Source organism: Protopterus annectens, chromosome 12.part0 (assembly GCF_019279795.1).
Source record: "Protopterus annectens isolate FY-2018-M chromosome 12.part0, PAN1.0, whole genome shotgun sequence".
Classification (NCBI taxonomy): domain Eukaryota; kingdom Metazoa; phylum Chordata; order Ceratodontiformes; family Protopteridae; genus Protopterus; species Protopterus annectens.
The window spans coordinates 651,640,703-651,664,253 of record NC_056746.1 but is presented as its reverse complement, the minus strand read 5'-3'; the positions used below and the strand labels follow the sequence as shown (position 1 = coordinate 651,664,253).

Below are 23,551 nucleotides of genomic sequence, written 5' to 3'. Positions count from 1 at the left end.
AGGGAGTGTTTCAAGTTTTGAGACCATTCCTTCCTACTCTTGGACAGCAATTTATTTCTCCCATTGTATAGCCTATTAATGGTAGTTGTCCACCAGGCAGTTTTGTTTTTTTCTTGAAGATATTGCTTTGGTTCTATCAGGTACGGCACAGTCAATGCAATTATGCAGGCACTCATTTAAAGCATTGGTGTATAACTCAGCATATGTGTCTGTTCCATCAGTGGAGGAGGGGCTATGAAATTATTTATGCTGTCATGTAAGAGGTTGTAATTGGACTTGGAGAAGCTTTTTAGTCTAGCTGTTGGGAGATTATAATTCACTATAGGATGTTTAGCACTTTCTGATCTATGTTTCCTTTCTCTAACTACCACATATATAATTTGTACATTTCATCTTCCTTTTCCCTTCAGCTACAAACATTCATAGATTAGTACTAGGCTAACTGCATTTGTGGGCCATTTTAAACCTAACCAACTACCACATGTAAGAATCAAACCCTGCACCTTATGTCTGTAAGGTAAACACCTTAACTATTATGCCAGCCTTCCATAGCAATGATGTAGTTTTCCCATATAAAGTAAGGGTCTCAGTACGTTCAGAGTCCAAGTGCTGTAAAGATTACTCCACCAGAACTTCACACAGTCATGACAATATTGCAAATTTCTTCCTCAATAAAACAAATCCTTTTCATATTAAAACCAAGAAAAAAACAGTTAGCAGTAGGAAAAAGTCAGCCCACCTCTAGAAAATTTGTTATATTCGTTTATTCACAGGTAATTCCAAGATAAAAAATCAGATTGGGCGCTTTTATCCCCCATATAACAGGGACTTCATCATGATGAAATCTGATTTTTTTTATCTTGGAATTACCTATGAATATAATACATTTTCTAGAGGTGGACTGACTTTTTCCTGCTGCTAACAGTGTTTTTTCTTGGTTTGAGTTGTGGCTGAACACTGTGGTTGTGTTTTTGGTTGCTTTGGTCATTTCATATTAAGATTCTTCAGATTTTACTAGAGTTAGAATGGCAAGGTAAGCTGCAAAACAACAACATATGAAAGTATCTGATCTTGACATCATTGTGGGAACAAGTACTGCTGCCTTCATCTTCATAAGGACAGTTTAACTTACATGCATTACCTCCTTTTCTACTCACAGGTCCTTCTTCCTACTGTCAATTGTAAATACATACTGTACATAACTGTATTTATATTGTTACCCACAAAATTGTTGGTTCTTCTACATGTTTACCGTTATTGTATGATTCCTTCTCTTCATTGTTCTGCTGCTATGTAATGCGGGTAGCTATCCTAGGTACAAGCTGTCAGAGGGCACAATCAGCAGGTGCCAAATGTGAACAGCTGGAAGATTAGCAATAATCAAATAAGCCACAAGGATATCTCAGCTTCATAAATGAATGCCAATACTGTATTTACATTCAGTGTTGAAGCACTGCAGTATGCAGTTTGCAATGCATTAACTGCAGAAAGCTGCTTGTTATATTTAGAGTATGCATGTTGCTACAGTTTTAGAACAGAAGACCTCGAGGGGGTGCTAGTGAACAGAAGACCTCAAGGGGAGGTGGTAGTTCAGGGACGTGACTACACAGGTGCCAGATAACCTAGCTATGAGTCTGTTCCTGGACCGAGACTGAAATTGGTCAGTTGAACATTCTTCTACCCCACTTAAAAATTCCATAAATAAATGAGTGAATAAACAAATAAATAAATAAATACAATCCATGTTCTTCTTGATGGCAGAAAGCACATGCAGAACAAGAGCTATTAAGACTATGAACAGTGAGTGAGAACTGGTACAGGCATATTTATGATCAGTGTATTATTTGCAATGATTGTTGCTTATGTTAATTATGGGAAGCAAAATTTGGCAAAGTGTTCTGGGTATTATGTAACTCACTGAGTATTTCCTAGTATAGTATAAGGGCTTTCTGCATTACTGATGTCTGATAACTCCCCCTCAAGGTTCTACTTTGGTATTAGTTCGGCTGTAAAGAACCTCAGACAGTGCATGCCTTATAAAGTACCCCAGCTGCTCTCTGCTTGTGATTTTTCTCTGCTAGTATATTTCCAGGCTTACTTTCTCCTTACAATTTCTCTTTACGAATATATTCGCTCACTGTTCTTTGCTATTTTGCAGTACTAGAATATGCTGTTTATCTGCTGTTTTGCAAGTTTCAGGACTAAAGTGCACCCCACTTCCTGTTTACCGTTTCCCCATTAATAATACAGTATTTTGTTCTCAGTTTCATATCCCTTATATTCCTTTTGGCATTCCCAGGACTAGATGTATCTTTCTACTCTCTTTATATTTTCATTAATGAAATAACTCAGAAGTTTGATTAGCAGCTCACTAATATTAAATATTACTAAATTTCTACCTTCGACTCCACGTGTTAAATCATCTGCCTGTATTCTGATTGTTGTTTTACTCTGTTTATAGTTTCCATGCATTAGTACTGACTGAATGACAGCCAGCCTTGCATCCATGAAAAGGGGCACAGATGTGACAGCAGTGTGTTTGTCTGGCACATTGCACGTACCTTATAAATATTTCAGGATCACACCCTCCATTCTTAATTAGGTGCTCTCACACCTTGCTTGTTGCCATAATAGTAACTGAAGACAGTAGGTGTAAGCTGATCAGTGTTTTCGTCCATAGAGCCACACAGCTTTTTAAACAGTTACTTATTTGGCAATTACATGACATAAATGAATATTGAGAACTAACTGACAGTATTCAGCTGTTGATTTGTACCAAGCAGGATGTTATAATGTCCTGGGAAATACTACTGCTGGCTTCAATGCTGCTTTGCTTTGGGCTGGCTGGCTGGTGAAAAGTATCTACAACTTTCTGTCACTTTTTTATAACAAAGGATTGTTTCAGGTCAAAATAATTCGAAATTGTTTATAAAATTCGTTTTATTGCTATTTACCCTGGCTTCTTAATTTTTAACATCATTAACTGCAAGGATGGCTTTGCTGTTGCTCATTTCTACAAACCCATTTTTAAAAAAAGCTGCTTTCCAAATTGTTTTATGTATATGGTAAAACAGTAAGTCCTGCTTTCAAGGATGATTTATCTCATAATTTGTGGTGATGTTTACATTAAATAGAGGAAATTTGGCCAGAAAAGTGGGTTACTTCTTCATGGATGTGGGGTATAGTACATAACTGTGTCACCAGACTGGAATGTAGTGATTCATTATTTTATTTTATTTGTTTATTTTTAATTCCAATAAAGAATCCTCTTTACTTCACCAGATATGGTGCCTATGCTGTACAAATAGCTTTCTAATTAGCTTGAAAAATAAAATGACTCCATGTTCTCTTTTGATCAATAATGTGATTAGGTGTGGAACTCAGCCAGTTTACAGTACTACAGCATAGGTGAGTAAATGCCTTTCAGAGAAAGATTAAATGTGCTAAATGGAGGAGTTACCTCCACAAAGAGACCAGTCACCACTGGTGGCCTCCAGGGTTCTGTGCTGGGACCTCTGCTATTCGGCATCTACTTCTCTGAAGTAAAAGCCAGCACCAACGGGCTCTGGCTGACTAGCTTTGCAGATAACTACAAGCTGCAAAGAGGCATTGTATCTCCAAATGACTTAGTTCTCCCGAAGGAAGGTTTGTCCCAAATATAATATTAACTGGTGCTAAAATCTTGGACTGAAATTAAATGCAAAAAAATGCATTTTTGTATCGTAAGGAACTACAACATTAGCAATATGGCCCCCTAAGAGTTGATACAGTTCAGGATTTGGGAACTTATGGCGACAGTGACCTAACTTTTGACCAACATGTGTTCATTGTTGTAAGAAAGTCCTTTTATATACTGCACAGCTTATAAACAAAAGGATTGTGTCTAGATCTAGGGATGTCATTTTCTCTCTTATCTCAACCTTCACTAGGCTAGTCATTGAATGTAATGCCCCCTTTGGCATGTGTCCGACACATGCAACAACTGGAACACCCATAGGTATAGCTTACTAAAAGGATTCACGCCCTAAACAACATGTTCTTCAGGGTCTGACTCAAATCTCTGTCTCTGTACTCTGTATCCTACAGACTGCTAACAAGTGACCTGTGTCTGGTATGCAGACATCCTCGTATCTAATACTGATGGAATTACTGCATATCAGCAAGTCAAATGTCATCAGAAATACTTGGTCTAGGGAGTTAAACCTCTTCAGCAGCTTCAACAGAATGGTTGGGAAGGACAAGTATAGCTTGCAGAGAAAACCGCTGCTCTGGAACAGACCTCCCCATCTACATAAAACAAAGTTCACCCCCATCCATATTCAAGTGCAACTTGGATCTATGGATGGGAAACAGAAAATTTACTCCAGGACTGCCTCCTGTGCTACTATTGGACAGAAGCAGCTCCTAAATGCTTTATCCCATGCATGGGTCTCTTCAAATTATGTATGGTATGATCCCAATTATTTTCATTGGAATGATATATAATTATCAACCATGGGATGGGTAAGGCCAATCTTTACCCAATTGGGATAGGTTAATTTGAGCACAAAAGGGAAATTGTCTATGCTTAAAATGGCCTGCAAGGGCAGCTAACCCAGTACTTACTTATGAACTTATAAATCGATTTAGTATATAGAACTGAAGGCTTAGGAAGGCTTAGTTATGGCATACAAAATATCAAATGATCTGTATTGTTTCAATTACATTGATCTCTTTTCTTTCCCATATTTTTCAATTATATGGATCTGATGTCACCGGAGGAAAGAAAACACATAAAGAATAAATAGCACACTATCCCTATTTCTAGACTGCGGGTTCCTCTTTGCAAGAGTAACCCCCAAACTGCCATATATAAATAAAGAATGATTTTAGCTGCTTCACCTCATTTGAGGCATTCCTATTGCTGTTCAGAATCCTTAGTGCATATCATGCTGAATTTGCATAAAGTATTGCAATACTTTCTTTAGGAAATTTCCTCCCTGGCTTTTTAATTGTATTGACCATTATATTTAAAATTATTGGACCAAGAAAATCTTACATAAGGAGGTGCTTCTAGCCCATCTTTCTGTCATCCCCTATGGAACCATAACTCTGTTGTGTCTTTAGGGATTTATAGCTATGTTACAGTGCAGCATCAGTCACAGCTGAGAAAGCAAAGTCTGGAATGTCAGGAAACATGTCACCACTTACTGACCAGAGGCAGTAAATAAAGAAGAAGTCCCTGCAAGAATAATTAAGACTGGCACTACATTCAATAGGAATGCTTGACATGCAACAATTTCCTAGGCTGCCAATTCCCACCCCTTATTCCTATAATGTACCATACCATTAAAGGAATATAGTTCTGGACCAAGGAAAACATATTTACAGTAATAAAAGTGGAAATAGAGGGAAGGATGCTTTTTGCTGCCATATTTCTTGCCACAGCTGATTACCAACAGGTTTAAGAGATCTGTGGGTGATTACCCACAGCTTTAAGCGATCATGCCTGTTAAACCTGGCGACAGTCACCAGGGCCCTAGACAAGGGGAAATTTATGCATACAGCCTACCTAGACCTAGCCAAGGCATTTGACACTATCCCTCACTCAGGCATCATTGACAAACTCTCCCAGCTAGATATCAACCCTTATATCATAAGGTGGGTTGCAAACTGGCTCACTGATAAAACCCATACAATCAAATAGGGGAATCCACCTCCAACAACATACCCGTAACCAGGGATCTGTCCTGGGACCTCTACCGTTTGGAATCTATTTCTCTGAAGTACAAGCTAAAACCAAGGGACTGTGGCTGACAATGTTTGTTGATGACTGCAAACTGATTGTGGTCATAGAATCTCCAAATGATGTCAACATCCTTCAAGAAGGTCTTACACAAACAAATAACTGATGCCAAATTCATGGCCTCAAACTCAATGCAAAAAATGTATCATCATCCCTTTCACTAAGAGTGATGTTCCTACAAATTACCACATCAATGGCAATACCCTAAGTATGCACTCAGTGGTGAGAGATCTGGGCACTCAGGTTGACAGCAACCTTGCATTTGATCACTATATTTCCACAGTGGTAAGAAAGGCATTCTATATGGCTCATCTCATAAGTAAGGGCATTACCTCAAGAAAAGAAGTTATCACAACCCTGTACTCTTCACTCAGGCCAATAATTGAGTACAATGTCCTTTTTTGTATGTACCTTTCTAAGCACCTGCAGCAATTGGAGAGACCACAAAGGTTCCTCACAAGGAAAATTCAAGGTCTTCAGCAGCTATGCTCTGTGGATCAGCTGAAATCACTGTCACTTTATTCTGTTTTATACAGACTACTCAGAGGCAATCTCTGCCTTGCATATAAGGTGATCTCAGGACCTGCTTTATTGGAAATGCTGCACATCCACAAGTCAAATGGCACATCGGTTACTCACTCTAAGGACCTAAACCTGGTATGTGACATCAATAGAACCTGCGGGAGGTACAGATTTGACTCCCAGAGGTTATCACACCTTTGGAATAGACTCCTTCTTCACATCATATAGAACACCTCATTGGCCCTCTTCAAACGCAATCTGGATGATTGGATGGATAACCATAAATTCACCCCTGGGGGTTATACCTGTATCCCTCTTGGACAGGGGCAGTAGGTGCTAATCATGGTAACAAGGGTAAATTTGGCTAGGCTTGTAAGGGTCCTCGGGCCTTTAGCCTAGTAACTTCCTATGATCCTAAAATCAGTCAGGAAACAGATCCTAGTTTTGTCTTGTTGGGATGCTATTCTGTGAGAATATGACCTTGATCACTGCAGTCCCAGAGGAAGATTTTGACCTAAAGCTCGGATCCAACTTGTACCATTTGGTGAGGGTAATCAGAGATGACCAAGCATCAGCTATGTAACTGATCTCTTGAGACATATTTCAGAAGAATATGGCAGCTGTAGGTTCATATCTGGTGGAATGTGCTTTAGGGTATTCTTGCAGAATTTCCCATATTTCTCATAACAGAAGACAGAATTTGAAAGTCTTTGAATCTAGCATTGTTAGTAACTGCCTGCTTCCATTTTTGAACCCTTTAGCAAAAGAAGCAACTGGCTGATCATCTCTCCTGATCCTTTTGATCCTTTTCTACATATTATGTGACTTGTTCCTTGACACAACTGCCTAGTGTTCACAGTTAATATATTCTTACATTACTATTGTTTTATGTATCCCTCCACCCCCACATAAAGGTTAGCTATCTCAGCTCTCTATAGATTTCTTGCAGTGGACATGTCCAAAGATTACCCCTGCTTAGTACTATGCTCTCACACACACACACACACACACACACACACACACACACACACACACACACACACACACACACACACACACACACACACACAGTTAACATTAGCTGTCCTGACCAAACTTTTTTCCTGATATTGTATTTCCACTCTGTATAACTGGAGAACATTTCTTTTGTACATCCTTAGTGACTAAGTACTCATTATCTTAAGCTGATATGGTTTCCTGAAGTTCACAGTTTATAACATTTATATAGTTTTGTCTTGTTGGGATGCTATTCTGTGAGAATATGACCTTGATCACTGCAGTCCCAGAGGAAGATTTTGACCTAAAGCTCGGATCCAACTTGTACCATTTGGTGAGGGTAATCAGAGATGACCAAGCATCAGCTATGTAACTGATCTCTTGAGACATATTTCAGAAGAATATGGCAGCTGTAGGTTCATATCTGGTGGAATGTGCTTTAGGGTATTCTTGCAGAATTTCCCATATTTCTCATAACAGAAGACAGAATTTGAAAGTCTTTGAATCTAGCATTGTTAGTAACTGCCTGCTTCCATTTTTGAACCCTTTAGCAAAAGAAGCAACTGGCTGATCATCTCTCCTGATCCTTTTGATCCTTTTCTACATATTATGTGACTTGTTCCTTGACACAACTGCCTAGTGTTCACAGTTAATATATTCTTACATTACTATTGTTTTATGTATCCCTCCACCCCCACATAAAGGTTAGCTATCTCAGCTCTCTATAGATTTCTTGCAGTGGACATGTCCAAAGATTACCCCTGCTTAGTACTATGCTCTCACACACACACACACACACACACACACACACACACACACACACACACACACACACACACACACACACACACACACACACAGTTAACATTAGCTGTCCTGACCAAACTTTTTTCCTGATATTGTATTTCCACTCTGTATAACTGGAGAACATTTCTTTTGTACATCCTTAGTGACTAAGTACTCATTATCTTAAGCTGATATGGTTTCCTGAAGTTCACAGTTTATAACATTTATATATCTATAAATTAAGAAATTAAACAATTTACTTCAATGTACTCATTTTTGCACTGTTACCCCCCCCCCCACACACACACACATATATCATGCACATACACAAGGGGTAGTTTGGCAGGGTGATAAAGGCTGCTCCTAATTTTATTATACTTTTATAATGAACTAGCTGAAGGTATACAGAAACCTCCTTTTTTCTTTCTTCTTTTTTTTTTTTTTTTTACCTTCTTTGTATTATGGAAAGCCGTGGTGGCGCAGCGATAGCGTTGTCGCCTCACAGTAAGAAGTTCTCCTGTAAGATTCTCGGCTGGACCGCCTTGTCCTCCCCGCGGTCGAGTGATGTTCGAAAGACGTGCGTAGAATGGGCGTGCCTTCGTTGAAGGTTGGGCATCGAGCTGGCACCTCGGCACCGTAAAAATCTACTCTCAATCATTAGCGGACCGGAGTTCCACTGTGGTGACCCCTAACTGGGAAAATCCAAAAGAAGTACTACTACCTTCTCTGTATTATGCTAACAGAATTCATGTCAGTACATAAAGGGCTGTAACATTATGAACACCAACAGTGAATAAACAAACTAGATGTTACACAAGTAATGACAAACACAAAAACATAAAAAGCAAGCATTTTGGGGGTATTGGCATTGATGTGATGGATTTGTTCGCACATCCTTTTACTTAAATACACCAGCTTCACAATTAAACATTTGTGGGTAAAGGCCAAAGTCCCCTTAAAGAAGATAATATAATTTAGCATTCCATATGTAATATTTTGCCACTGCTAGCAGTAAAGTTGAAATGCACTTGCAATTAAAATTGTGCAAAGTAACAAGCAAAACAACGAGTTAAGATAAGAAAAACCAAATCCTCAAGAAAAGAAAAAACTCCAACACCTATTACAGTACTGCATGTACTCTACAGACACTGATGTCTAAAACAAAGTTAATCTAGATCATGGGAAATAACCACAATCATAACATAGCTAAGTTTACTATCTAGGATAGGATATTTAACATTACAATGTCAACGTTCATGGTTTTGACATTAATGCACCTGAGTAAATAACAGGGTTCCTTACTGAAAAAGGAAGCATACTTTTGTTTCTTGTTTTTTACGCTAGTCCTCCTCTGGCTAAAAAATGTGCATTCCCTGCTGTAATGACCAATCATCCCCCCACCCCCGGCAAGAGTCCTTTGACTCACTCTTTCCATGGGGTGAGGGTTTTATGAACTAGGAGTTTTACTGTCCTTTTGAGAACTGTTAGGGTTTTCCTTTTGCAGTGTAAACTCCCTGTGCCTGGACATTTGCATCTGAGGTGACTGGCATGCAATGGGACTTTGCAATGCATGCCTTGGGTCTGTATTTGCTACGATGTGCTGGACACATAGTGAGACGCACTGTCTCAGCAGAACTGAACATTTCTGCAGTGAATATCCTTTTGCTCAGTTAGACATACATTGTGTTAGCTAAATGTTACTCTTCTGATCTTTCTCTGTTGAGCTACGCATATCACTTTGCATTTTTTAAACTAAATGTGTTTTTTGTCATTTCATATTAGAAGCAGCCCTTTCTACATCTGTAAATGTACTATCTTAGTCAAACATGCTCACTTTGTCCTGTACATTCTCCAGTGAATATGATTTTCCAGCATTGAGCCATCACTGACCTGTCTGTACATAAACTACATTTTATAAATATGCCTTTTCTGCACTGTGAAGTCTGCTAAAATATATCTGAAGATGTGGCTTCATGACAAACTATTCTCTTTATGAAGCTCTACAATGCAATATGTACTATTAGGTCAGTGATTTCTTTTCACATTGTAGAATCCTTGGACATGCAGGCAATACAGCTTCAAGGGAGTGGCCTGTGGACATACACAGACGTACAGATATCATTACAGAAAATTTGTCAGTGAACATGGGAAGGGAGGTCAAACTAATGAGAACTGTTCCCACTTTACAAGGCCTTGTCTGATCATCTTTCCATTAACTGTGGACTGCATGAATAGATCCAAGGAACTGCCATAGTGCATGTGAAATGAAACGGGAATTCACAGCAGACACTGGTTTCAGCAGGTCAGTGCTTTACCACACTAACCATCATGATATGGATGGAAGGAAGCCTAGGCTACACCTCATGGAGGAATTTATTTCCCAGCATGCATAAGTGGCTGTGAAATACAAAATGGCACATGGTGAGGGAGCACAAATACCAAGCACTTCAGTTTTGTATCCAGTGATTTTTAGCCCGTTACTGTGCATAGATTTGCCTTACATTATTAATCCATGCACTGCACACTGCAACAAATTAAATAACCATAGCATTGCATTTTGCCTGATAACACTGTTAACATATTTGAACAGCTTGACTTATATGTGAAGGCTCCCAACAGAAGCTGTATAATTCCTGGGATCTCTTAACAGTTATTTTGCACAGCTACAACATTTTGTGATACTGATCTGTATATGTTTTTCAGTAATAATTGTTTTAGTTGAAAAAGAGACATGGATAGTCACAAATTTACTTTTTAGAGTTTGTTATTTTCAGATAGTACTTATTTCACTGGGAATATGCATTTGCTGAATGCAGTTTCTTTTTTAAGCAAAAACAAGTGAATGAATACATGCATGAATCAACTTAAGAACAGTTCTTTGATCTTAAAAATATATCCTAAGGTCTTTTAATGTCGTACTTAAAAATGAGAAGGCACTACTCCAAGCTGACAAACTCTTTAAATGTTTTTGTATTTTTAGATGGCAGTTAATCCTCCAGAGGATATGTTTGTTTTATAATTTATGCATTCTTGGGTGCATTAACTTACTTCATCTACAATTCAGTGCTTCATAAATGAAATACACTTATGCACCCTGCAATGGACTCAGTATGAGCTATGAGTATTGTAGATGCACACTAGTTTCAGATTTCATCTCTGAACAATTCTTTTATTTAAGTGTAGCAAGCTGATAAAGTATTACTGCATTTTTGTTTAATCAATTGAAGTCATTCATATGTTTGTTTTCCCCTCACAGAACTCCATCAGACACAACTTGTCACTGAATAAATGTTTCATGAAGGTTCCAAGGCAGAAGGATGAGCCAGGTAAAGGTGGTTTCTGGCAAATTGATCCACAGTATGCTGATATGTTCGTTGATGGTGTGTTCAAACGGCGAAGAATGCCTACTACTCATTTTACCACTGTTCGACAGCATAAGGTGTCATCTGTTCCAGAGCCCTCCTATGGGCCATCTACCCATGCATATCATATTTCACATGGAGATGCAACCATTGGCCATGCAGGAAACAGATCACACAGCCAAAGTTTTGTTACATCAGACACTCACCGAACAGCAAACAAGCGTAAACAACCTTTGCCAAAAAGGAATTCAAAGGTTGCCCGTTATTCCAAGTCTCCATTACTAGCATCAGATGACAGGGAGACCGAATCTTTGAAGGGAGATTTTGACTGGGCTTCTGTCTTTGATGATGTCTTTAGTGGAAGCAGTAGCAGCTTTGAAGACCTGGACATCAATGCAGCTCTTGTAACTCTGGGCACAGAGTCTGACGTCGTAACACAAGGGCGGCACAACAGCACCTCTGGAAAGTGGAATCTTACAGTGATGGAGCCTGGTTTCACAGATGTCAACAACCAGGCTCCTTCATTTGAAGACTTCTCTTTCTTTTCTGATGCTCAGCGTCACCCTTGGGAAGACATGAAGGAAGAACTACAAGTGAATCAAGCCCATTTTGAGCAAAGTTTTAATTTTTGTGAAGGATTTTTAAATGAAGTACAGTACTGGGAAAGAGTAGAAGCATTTATGTGACAACATACTTGACTACTTATTCCAGACGGTGTCTTTGGCATTTTGTGACATGCAGTCAGAGGTGAAACTGTTTTGAGGGGTGATTTATGCACTGAAAATCCTGAAAAGGATACTGAAACCCTCCTCACTCTATCTCAATTCATTGAAGTCTCTTATGCAACAGATATTTGGGGAAATTTACATTTACCAAATACTGAAAGATCTTCGGCTCCTCAGGAACATGACAGATAAGCAGACTCTGGCTTCCTGTGGTGGATATAATGATCTCAAGTACATAACTGAACTGTGAAGACTATGGACTCATAAGGCATGATGCTAGGTATCACCTATTTAGGGGAAGAAGGATGCTTTTTGTTCTTTTTCCATTTCAGCACAGAGTGCAGCAGGCAAGGTGTTTGTTGCATTTATATTCAGGGGTTTACAGAGATACAGCTCACTTGGCTTTGCCACATATAAATCATTTTCATAATGCTTAGGTGATTATTATAACTTCAAAAAAGGTGATACCATGTTTGAACTGTTTTTAAAATTGATAATTTTATGTTGGTTTTTAATAAATAAAATGGCCCAAAGCCTCTCAAAGAAGGCTGCACCCATGTTTTATACAAATGTGCATCACATTAGACATTATGTTGCTAAGTACTACCAGACTGAGATTTGATCATTTTTTCCTGTTCAGTGCAGAATAAATGGCAGTGGCATTGCTATTTTGCATATTCCTCCAGATCATCAGAGAGGCAGTCCTTCAACCTTTCTCTTATTTCTCAAATCAGAGATCAAATTCATAAAAGAGCTACTATAGAGGTAACACTGTTGAGATTTTTTTCAGTTTCTCTTCACTGTAATCACTGCTGTCTGCACTGTACCCCACAGAGAGCAACTTGGGGAGTGCCACAAACTGATCCAAGACATTTGACAACACCCTATTTTCTTATGGAGCAGGTATGCCCCAGCTGGGTATATTTTGTTACAATGCTAATAATCACTAATGTCAAAAAAATGTTAGTTACTTTCTCTCACTGAAGATGCCTACTCTTCAAGGGATGTCTTAACAGATAAAAAGGGTCCCTCCACTCCATTTGTTGGCCAATAAGGATAGTGTTTTTTGATGGACAGTCATGATGTATAGACTCCAAGAGGTCACAATCTGGTTGATACTGTGGAGTCCTCATTTTTCTTGAACAACAACAGCGATGGGTATTTTTTAAATGTTTTCTTGTAATAATATTCTAATTTTGAACCAGGAGTTGAGAGCTCATAAGACGCTGTCCGGTTCGATTCTCAGCTAGAGCGTCTTCTGCGTGGTGGGCGTACTTTCGTTGAAGGTTGTACGTCAGGCCTGGCAAACCGGTACGTAAAAATCAACTGCCAATCATTAGCGGACTAGAGTTCCGCTGTGGCGACCCCTAACCGGGAAAAGCCAAAAGACACAAAAGTTGAGAGCTCAGTTGTGTTGGAATTAGCCATTTTGAAGACTTTTCTAGAGAAAGATAAACATGAAAATGGTCCAGTGAAGGTTGTTTCAATTCCTAGTGTGAGGCAGAAGTAAACAAGATGAGCCCAGTTCCTAAAGACTTGATCTCAGTGTAAGTGACCACATACACTGAGAGCAGGTCTTTTGGAATCTGGCTCCCACTGTAAGCCTGTTTACAGGTAGGCCTTACACTGAAGTAAGTCACTTACAATGAGAGCAACTCTTTTGGAATCTCTCCCAATGTCTTTTTTCTCAGATATACCTCATAGCTTCCTGGGCACAAGACACTTTTATGATACAGTCTGATTTTACAGTGAAATGCAAAATAAACAAATTTGTCATGATCAAGCAACATGAATTGCAAACCGCATTCTGACCATGTATATGTATAGTTTTTCATTTGCTTCACCTTTACTACTAACACTGAAGTAAAAAAATGTAGAGACTAAGAATATGTCTGTGTATCTATGATGTATGTATTTTATACTGCAGTATACAGCCTTAAAGATGATTTGCTTAGTAAAAGAGGTGCTGCTGTCGTACAACAGGCATCACATAAGGTTATAGTAACATTATCACACTGACAGTATGCACCAGCAGAATCACAGTAACACTGTATATCAGATGTCACTTTGACACTATGCACCAGGATCAGTGTAACACTCTAAAGCAGATGTCAGACTAACACTATACACTAGGATCAAAGTAACATTCTAAAAAGTGGATGTCACACTTACACTATACACCAGGATTGCAGTTACACTGTACAACTGATGTTATGCTGTCACTGTATACCAGAATCACAGTAACAGTGTACAATATATGCATCAGATATCACAGTTGCACTGTACAACTGATGTCATACTGGCACTATGGAATAGGATCACAGTAACACTGTACAGCAAAAGTCACACTGACATTATGCACCAGGATCACAGTAACATTACATACACCAAATGTCATATGCACACTGTAAATCAAGATCACAGTAATATTGTACATAATATGCACAACTTGTCATACTGACACTGTATACCAGGATTGCAGTAATACTGTACCCCATATACACCAGATGTCACTCTGTACACCAGGATCATAGTAATACTGTACACTATATAAACCACGTCCCACTGGCACTATATACCAGAATCACAGTAACACTGTATACTTTATGCACTAAATATCACTCTAACACTATACAACAGGATCCCAGAAATATTGTAATATATGTACACAAGATGTCAAACTGCAACTATACACCAGGATAGCAGTAACACTGTAGACTATATGTATATAGTTTGTATATATGTGTGTGTGTGTGTGTGTGTGTGTGTCTGTGTGTGTGTGTGTGTGTGTGTGTGTGTGTGTGTGTGTGTGTGTGTGTGTGTGTGTGTGTGTGTGTGTGTGTGTGTGTGTGTGTGTGTGTGTGTGTGTGTGTGTGTGTGTGTGTGCATGTGTGTGTGTGTGTGTATATATATATATATATATATATAAAATTAGATGTCACTCTAACACTCTACAGTAGAATCACAATAACACTGTACATTATGTACACCAGGTGTCACACTAAAACCATACACCACAATAACGTATACGCTGGCATAGTACACCAGTATCACAGAAACACTGATGCTGGCACTGTCTATGAAAACAATAAAACTGTACACTATATTTACTAGATGTCACACTGACACTATACCCCGACATTACAATAAGACTGTATGACAGATGTCACATTGGTACTTTACACCAAGATTCTAGTAGCGCTGTACACACTCTCTCTCTCTCTCTCTAGATATATATATATATATATATATATATATATATATATATATATATATATATATATATATATACATACATACATACATACATCGGGCATCACATTAACACTGTGCACCAGAATTATAGTAACACTATACAGTATGTACAAGAGATGTCACACTGACACTATACCCTATACTATACTGTATATTAGAATCACACTGAAACTGTATATTACAGTGACAGTAACATTGTACAATATACGTCACATTGACACTATACTCCAAGATCACAGTAGCACTGCACACTATACACATCACATGTCACACTGGCACAGTACACTGGATCTCACCACTTTTTCCTGAATTAGCACTTTCTACCAAGCATTACACTCACACTATAAATTGTGTGCTAAGAGTTATCTTGACACTGTGCATTGCACATTGTAGCTGTAAGGTTTGTTTTAAACTGACACTTTATTTTGTATATGAGGTGTTCTGCTGAGACTGCACACTAATTCTGCAGTGGCTTTTTGATGTGGTACACTAGCAAGAACTCTTAAGACTGTATACAGTGTAATGATTATACCACTGATTATGTGTATGGAATTAAACAGACATCATGCTATGAAAAGCCTTATCAATGATTACTAAGCAAGTATTATGGACATTGTTTAACACTTCACACGGTACAATGTCTGAGTACACCCCATGGATGCATTGACAATGTACACATAATGTGTACTCTTCTTGAGTCATATTGTTGCAGGACATAATTTACAATTTAAGTCCTGGCTGAGACCCATATTAGCACTGTTTAACAATGTATTCAGTACACCTTAGTCTTGCTGACGCATGCTGTGACTAATCTAGTCATTTGTCATGCCTGGTTTAACCATTTATTCTATCCAACACATAGCATGATCACTTCTCATCTGGCACTTAGTATTTTCAGACCTCCTGCTCCTGTTTAAGCTTACTGTGTACATGGAGTGACTGGTAGTTGTGTTATTGTTTGGGCTTTATAAAACAGTAGCATTAATGTATGGCAACAATGCTGCCTAATTCATTCTAAATATTATAGGACACTGGAGTAAAATTTAAAGGAAATAAAGTTTCTGGACTTAATTCTGCTGACATTACAATTCGTAAATCAGTGGCTTAGTGACAGCTCTGAAGCTGCAGCTTTAAATGAGGTGTTACTGTCAGAGGACATCATCTGCAGTGTTACTAATGCCCATGCAACTACTTCAGTATCTCTGTGAAGTAGCTTTACTCTTTTAATTCTTCAAAACAAAGGTTACCATAAGTATTTTTTTCTTTAATTTTCATCTGTCACAGTCTTGTACTTGTTGGCTACTGTTTGTAGTCCTGACAGTATACTTCTCCCTGTGGAAGAGTGACTTTATGTGAAGTAGCTTTACTCTTTTAATTCTTCAGAACAAAGGTTACCATAGGAATTTTTTTCTTTAATTTTCATCTGTCACAGTCTTGTACTTGTTGGCTACTGCTTGTAGTCCTGACAGTATACTTCTCCCTGTGGAAGAGTGACTTTATGCCAACCAGAAATCATGCTCTTTCTATTTGTGAATGCTTTCCGTGTTGTGATTTGAACCTATGACAGCACTGCAGTGCTTCTTTTACCTGCATGTCACCAAACATGCACTGCAATCCCTGCCCTTCCTCCACTTTGTTTCTTGATACCAGCTCATGAAAATATTTCAAACCACTGTAGGTGCAGTGACAAGCTGGATGGATGTGTCCCAGTGTAGGCAGAGTCTTATCAGATCTGCATCATTGAAGATGCCCTCCAGTGCTGGATTTAAACTGGTTAATGAAATTCTCTGTATTTCTGGCTGCAAAGTGTCATTTTTTTTGTGTTCTTCTGATGAATCCTTTCAGACTCTGAGTAAATGTAATAGCTTACCATCATATTCAGGTGATGGAGTCTTAGTGTTTTTACCCCTACTTTTGAAACTGAATTTGCTGTTTACAGAGAAAACTGACTTTTAAAAGGCTTCATTTTAATTTCTGTATTTCTATTGTTTTGTCGTGTTATCTTTTTTATTTCACACTCAGTTGTTTAATCTTGGGAGACAATATTAGAGCACTTTAAATTGCTGCAGCATTCACCAGGGCATAAACTAACCTATAGATTTTAAATGGCATGCTTTGCTATACTACTACCCCCCAACACACACACACACACACACACACACACACACACACACACACACACACACACACACACACACACACACACACACACACACAGTTAATTCATGCAAAAATGAAATAAATTATACCACATTTGCATAGTTAATTCATGCAAAAATGAAAGAAATTATACTGAAGAAACAACTACCTGGGTGCTATACCATTGCTAACTTCTGGAAATATAATGTGTAAAACTAGCAACTGATGTGAAACAGTGCTTGCTTTTCTCATTATTTCTCCATATTCTTAGTAGTTCAATTTATTGTTAGTAGATAGTCCACATTTTCATCTGAAATGTTCTCTGTTCACTTCACCATTATATAATGGCCCACGATACAGTGTGAATAAAAAGCGTGTAAAAGAAATAAGTTGGCTGTTGTGAATATTGCAGATCTATGACTAAATATGAAGCCCAATGTCCTATGAAAACATGGAAACCACTTATATTTATAGCTGAAAATCTTTGTGATACTTGAGTTCAGACACAATTTTTGTAATAAAAAAATAAAATAAAATATATGTATATATTTATTGAGTGTTTTGATCTGTGTTTAGTCCATCATTTTTATCCTTTGTCAAATTCATTTATTGAAATGAAGATTCTGATTTCAGTTCAACAACTTACTCCAGCCGAAAGAAGCACAGCATGCTGAAATCCTGCTCCACTGCATGAATTAACCTAACCTTATCTCTACCTTACCTTCATGAATGCCTCAACTAGAATCCGTTCTATTTGATATGCAACACCTCCACAGTGGGAGCTGCTGGGATACAACATTCCCACATGACATAAGCAGAGTGTAGTATACATAAGTGAAATAAGTATCACCCCACGCTACATTACCAAGTGTGGGCCCTTTGTAGGATAATGATGCAGGTCCCTGCCAGCCATACCAATATCCCATTATTTTGGCTGTTTGCCCACAATTACCATAAGCAGTGTTGAAACCTGTAACATACTATTCCCTTCTTCACTTTTATAATTACCACAGAGATTTGGATTTCATTTAAAACATTTACATAAAAACACCAACAGACATTTTCTAAACAAAATGGTCTCTCATTGAAAACAGACTTGGCATGTAAACTTCTCTTTCCCTGAAACTCACATTTAGTGAAAATACATCTGGCAACCCTTTAAACTATAGGCGACATGCTGGGATTCATAATCAAATAGCATATATTTAAGAACTAATTACTGTCTATGTGAAGGCTGCAGAAATTGAAGACTGAGAGAAACAAATCATGTACTGCAGCCCAAAGTCTTACTCAATTGCAATAAGTGGTACACAAACTGTTGTGACCCAACAACACTGCATTTTACACCTTTATGCCTTCAAAAAACAAACTAAATTAAACAGCATTCTCAGTACTTTACCACAAGCTAGTTAAAAGAGGCCTGGCAGCTGGCATAGAGGATTATGGCTCTTGTTTCTCATACTTTAGGTACAGGGTTTGAGTTTGTGTAACAGTTATCTAGACAACCTGTCTAACTGGGGCATAACACACACACAGTTTGTTCCAACCTAACATGTTTAGATACCTGCCTAAAGTAGTAGACTTTCCCTGGCACACATCATCACCTCGTCATCATATCTTGCTTCTGCTTGTTTTAAAACAAAAATGCATCCATCCATGGGACTCAGGGTCTGTGGTCTCCCATTTCAAAACTGCACTCCAGATTCCTGGAAGCTCACATTAACATCACAGCTCTCATTCATTGGCTTCTGATATTGGATGTGTAGACTGGGGGGGGGGGGGGGGCAATTCAATAAACCCTACATAGAGTGATTCTTTGTGTATGAATAGTGTTGTGGCCCAAACATGGACTATGGCTGCCGAGCGATCCAGGAAACGGGGTTGGGACATGCACAAACATGCAGACAGCGTGCAGACACGGAAATTTTCACAGAATGCAAATCACCTCATCTGCAGGTAAAATCCATGCAAATGACGTGATTTTGACATCCAGGAAGCAGAAAGGCATCTGTGTAGGTGTCATGTCTGCAGGAAAAATGTACGCGGTTACTAACCGTGTACTGGACTGTAAAATTAAAACAGGGCCTGTAACAGCCCCCCCAAAAAGCTAGTATATGTGACAGTAGCCATGCAAATGGTGAAATCTATGGCCATTGAGACTAAAAAGTAATGCAACATATCAAAAATTAATCTTTTTTTAATACATATGCCATGTTTAAGTGGCACGTAGCGATGCGCAAACATGTTATTTTTGTAAAAGAAATAATAAAAATGTGTAAAATATGCAATTTAAGGTAGGCAAAGTAATTGCATTTTAGTGCCCAGCATACAGAGTCATACAATAGCAGGTTATAGTGGTAGCTAAGGATTTAGGACTTGATGTAGTGCTGTATCCAGGGTCTAGGTGTATGCAAATGAGCTAGGTTTATTGAATAGCAAAAAGGCCCACTGTGTTCTGTGGGTAATAATCGTGGTAGGGCTAGAAATGTGTTGGAGTAAGCAGAACAGATAGCTGACATCAAAAGGGGGTGTGTTACACCTTCTTTAAGCTGATTGGAGCTTAGCGGTACCTGTTTACGCTTAGCTAAGCACAGCTAAGCAGGGATATGTGTCTGAGGCTGCTAAGCTGTGCTTAGCCCCACGGCGCATGTTTTAGCTGGTTAAAGAAAAGCTAAGCATGCATGTGTACAAGGGAGAGCCCTTTCCACTGAGCAATATTCTCACTAGCTCTGGGGGGGTGACACGTAGTGCCACAGGGCTTAGCAGTGGAAGAAATTTAAAAAAAGGGGGGAAATAGTCTGGGAAAGCCAATCAAGCATAAATGACTGATAAGCCCTGTTCCCCTGCCACTGGCCCAATTCAAACCTCTCAATAATATAGCTGACAGGTGGAATGTATCATAGTCAGCCAATCACACAGGCTGTATCTGCAGCACACCAGTATAAAGTATGCATACGTCCTTCAATCTGATTTTTCCAACATAGTCTGCACCATTGAAGTACACACTTGGGAATTTTAACTGACAAAAGGCTAGGGGCAGCTGCTCCTCTACTACATCTGTATGTATTACAGGTTGAGGAAAGTGATGATGATGATGCTGACAATAGGCCCAGACTGAGGAGAAGAAGAGTGTTCGGGCCCAGGGTAACCTTTCAGGGGCTACATGAGCTGGAGATAGTAGAGCGCTACAGGGAGGACAGGGACATACTACAGGAACTCATCAAGATTTGCTGCCCTCACCTCAGACCCAGAGCCAACAGAGGGGAACCTGCACACATGTTCACAGTATCTGCCATGCAACACAATATGATCCTACGGAAACAGCTACAGCAGGAACATCACAGGGAAGGGACACACAGCCTCCCACCATTGCATTGGTCCCCACAGGCACAGGGAGACCCAGAGGAGAAACCCCCTGAGCCTGTCCCTGTAGGCAGATGTAGGAGTGCCCAGTACACCCTAGCCTTGGCAAAGAGGCAACCCATAGCACCTAGGGACCCAGGGACTGACACCTCACTCTGACTCACATGCACACAGCAAAAAGGATGCCAGCCACATCACACTACCTGTACCTTACCATGTATAGGCTGTGTACTGCGTGCATCTGACAGAGTTAGCCCTGAAACACTGTCCTCTCAACTGCTGCAGGCATGAGGTAAGTCACTCTTCTTAACAACAAATGAATGGGGTAGTAGACTGTGGTAGCATATGTATGGTATTGCTGCATGTATGCAAGGGAATGGAGTGGGCTATCGGGATAGCAGCAGAAAACAGGCAGCTATGTAGGACAACAGTAACTCTCTGCCAAATAGTGGCTGCACCAGAATATGCTGTAGGCCTCAAGCCAGCAAAATCCACTGCACTATGTGAGGGACTTAACAAATATTGGGTTCATAGGACAGATGCATAGATGTCAATGTTGGAGTCCCATACATAGCTCTCAAACTCTTAGAACAAGAAATCTGTACAAAGCCATAAAGAAATGTGGGGCAAAGGCCCCAAAACAGGGGCAGTTGTTAAATATTGCTCTTACAAACATAGAAACTTCATAGAATAACAGGTTTTGAAGTAGCATGAATTCTCTGAAGGGTAAGAAGTCTGAAAATCAAATGTCTGTCATTACTTTCTAACTTCAGTCTTTAATGATTTGCCAGTAATTTTCCAGAAAACCACAAGTTTATGAAAAATGGACGTAAATGTGAGGCAAACATCTTGACATTTGGTGGAAATCTGTACAGTTGAGCAGTATGGTCTCCTACCCCCTGACACACCAGTGTTCCCATAGAACTGCAGTAACAATTATGTTTGTAAGGTAATAGCAGCAGATCATACATTCCCAGAGCTGTCCAAATCAACATGCTAACATGTTTCATTTCCACAATACTCAGGGGTCAATGTGTGGTTAATAGTGTCAGAAAGTAGAGAGCAATGGCTGGTGGCTGTTGTGGCTCACTGGACTAAGTACATTATTGTGAGTGACAGGGTCCATGGTTCAAGACTAGCTGTGCTTACTGTTTTGCATGTCAGCTACACCTATGATAGAGGTTCTACAGGCTGTCAACACATCTATATATGTTACTGCAGGAAAGCTGGACAATGGAGGGACAGTGGGCCACAGATATGGACAGTACACAGCTCTGCGTAACCTAGATGGTGCCTACTAGAACAGCCAGTTCTGACAAGTCAGTGTAGCACCAGGATACAAAGGCTGCCACATAACTGTGTCAGTAGTCACAACAAATCAGTGGGCACCATCCTTACCCCACGAATGTCAGGGTTTCTCAGAATTTCCACACGTATGCCTCCTATATCTATTCTGTTTGTCATAACATTGCATTTGTCTGGCAAACTACTGGCTAAACAATACAGGTTGATATGAAAACATCAATGACAGATGGTTGAGATGCAAACTTCATACCCATAAGTAAATGCAAGCTAATACAAAACCAGTCTACCAACTGTCTATATTTGGAAGAGCAATATTAAGCTGCTGTCCTCATGTCTAGGCCTGTGTCCGACTGTGATATATGGCCCTGTCAAGATGTCTGCCTGTAACAGTTAGACAGGTATGGCCAACATGTAGCCTTAGAAGAACAGTGCAACACAAACTGTCTGAGCACCAGAGCAGATGTATGGGGAACAATGCTGGCAAACCTGCTAAACAGGTACAGTCAGAGGTGTGTAGTCCATAGCCCTTTGTGTGATGTTATGACTTCTACCCCAGTTACACCATAACTGCAACTACATAAGAGCAGCAACTGTGGACAAACTCGGCCACATATAAGGGGAAGGAGGAACCACTGGCCACACAAACATAGAATGTGCAGACTACAACATGTCGTGCAGTAGCATGGGTTCCCCACAGTGTATGGAGTCCGTAGACAAATGTCTGTCAGTGGTTCCTCACATTAATCTCTACTGATCTGCCACTGACATACCAGGATATCACAGTACTGTGCAAAATGCACCTCACATATTATGCAAAACTTGGCTCAGTCCAATACAGTCTGTACCCACCCTAGATATGTCTCAGTTAATAAGGATAGCACACAGCCAGGAGATCCTTCAGGCAGTCTATCTGTGATGCGCTGGACTGTTTACAGAGGCTCATCAGCTAATCGGCTGTAGCACACAAAACCCTGGACCAGAGTACAGGTAGGTCTGGACTGGAGTCCCATTCTTACTATTGATGGTCATGCTGGGCATGCTCCTACACATAGCTACTGTCAGCAAATGGCTGAACCCACATCTGACTACAGAACTGGGATGTACATATATCCATTCTGCATATAGACAACTATGTCCACCTTAACTGTCTATCCCCACCCCCATCAGACATGTTTACCCCCATCTATCCGTATGTGGTACATATAAGTTTTATCTTGATTTGTTGATTGTGATATACATACAGATATATAGGTAACATATACAAATATATCATTTACAGAGAGGCAGACACAAGGGTGAAGAGAGAGACAGAC

At 39.5% G+C, this 23,551-nt stretch overlaps 1 protein-coding gene across 1 annotated transcript in view; it reads left to right on the top strand.

Annotated features, from left to right (window-relative positions):
• Positions 1–13,485, top strand: part of LOC122816766 (forkhead box protein J1-B-like) — a 41,220-nt gene extending 27,735 nt beyond the window's left edge. Inside the window, exon 3 of the mRNA XM_044089783.1 lies at positions 11,346–13,485. Coding sequence (XP_043945718.1) covers positions 11,346–12,137 — 792 coding nt within the window. The 3' untranslated portion in view covers positions 12,138–13,485. The remainder of the gene's footprint in view (positions 1–11,345) is intronic.
• The last annotated feature ends 10,066 nt before the right edge of the window (positions 13,486–23,551 follow it).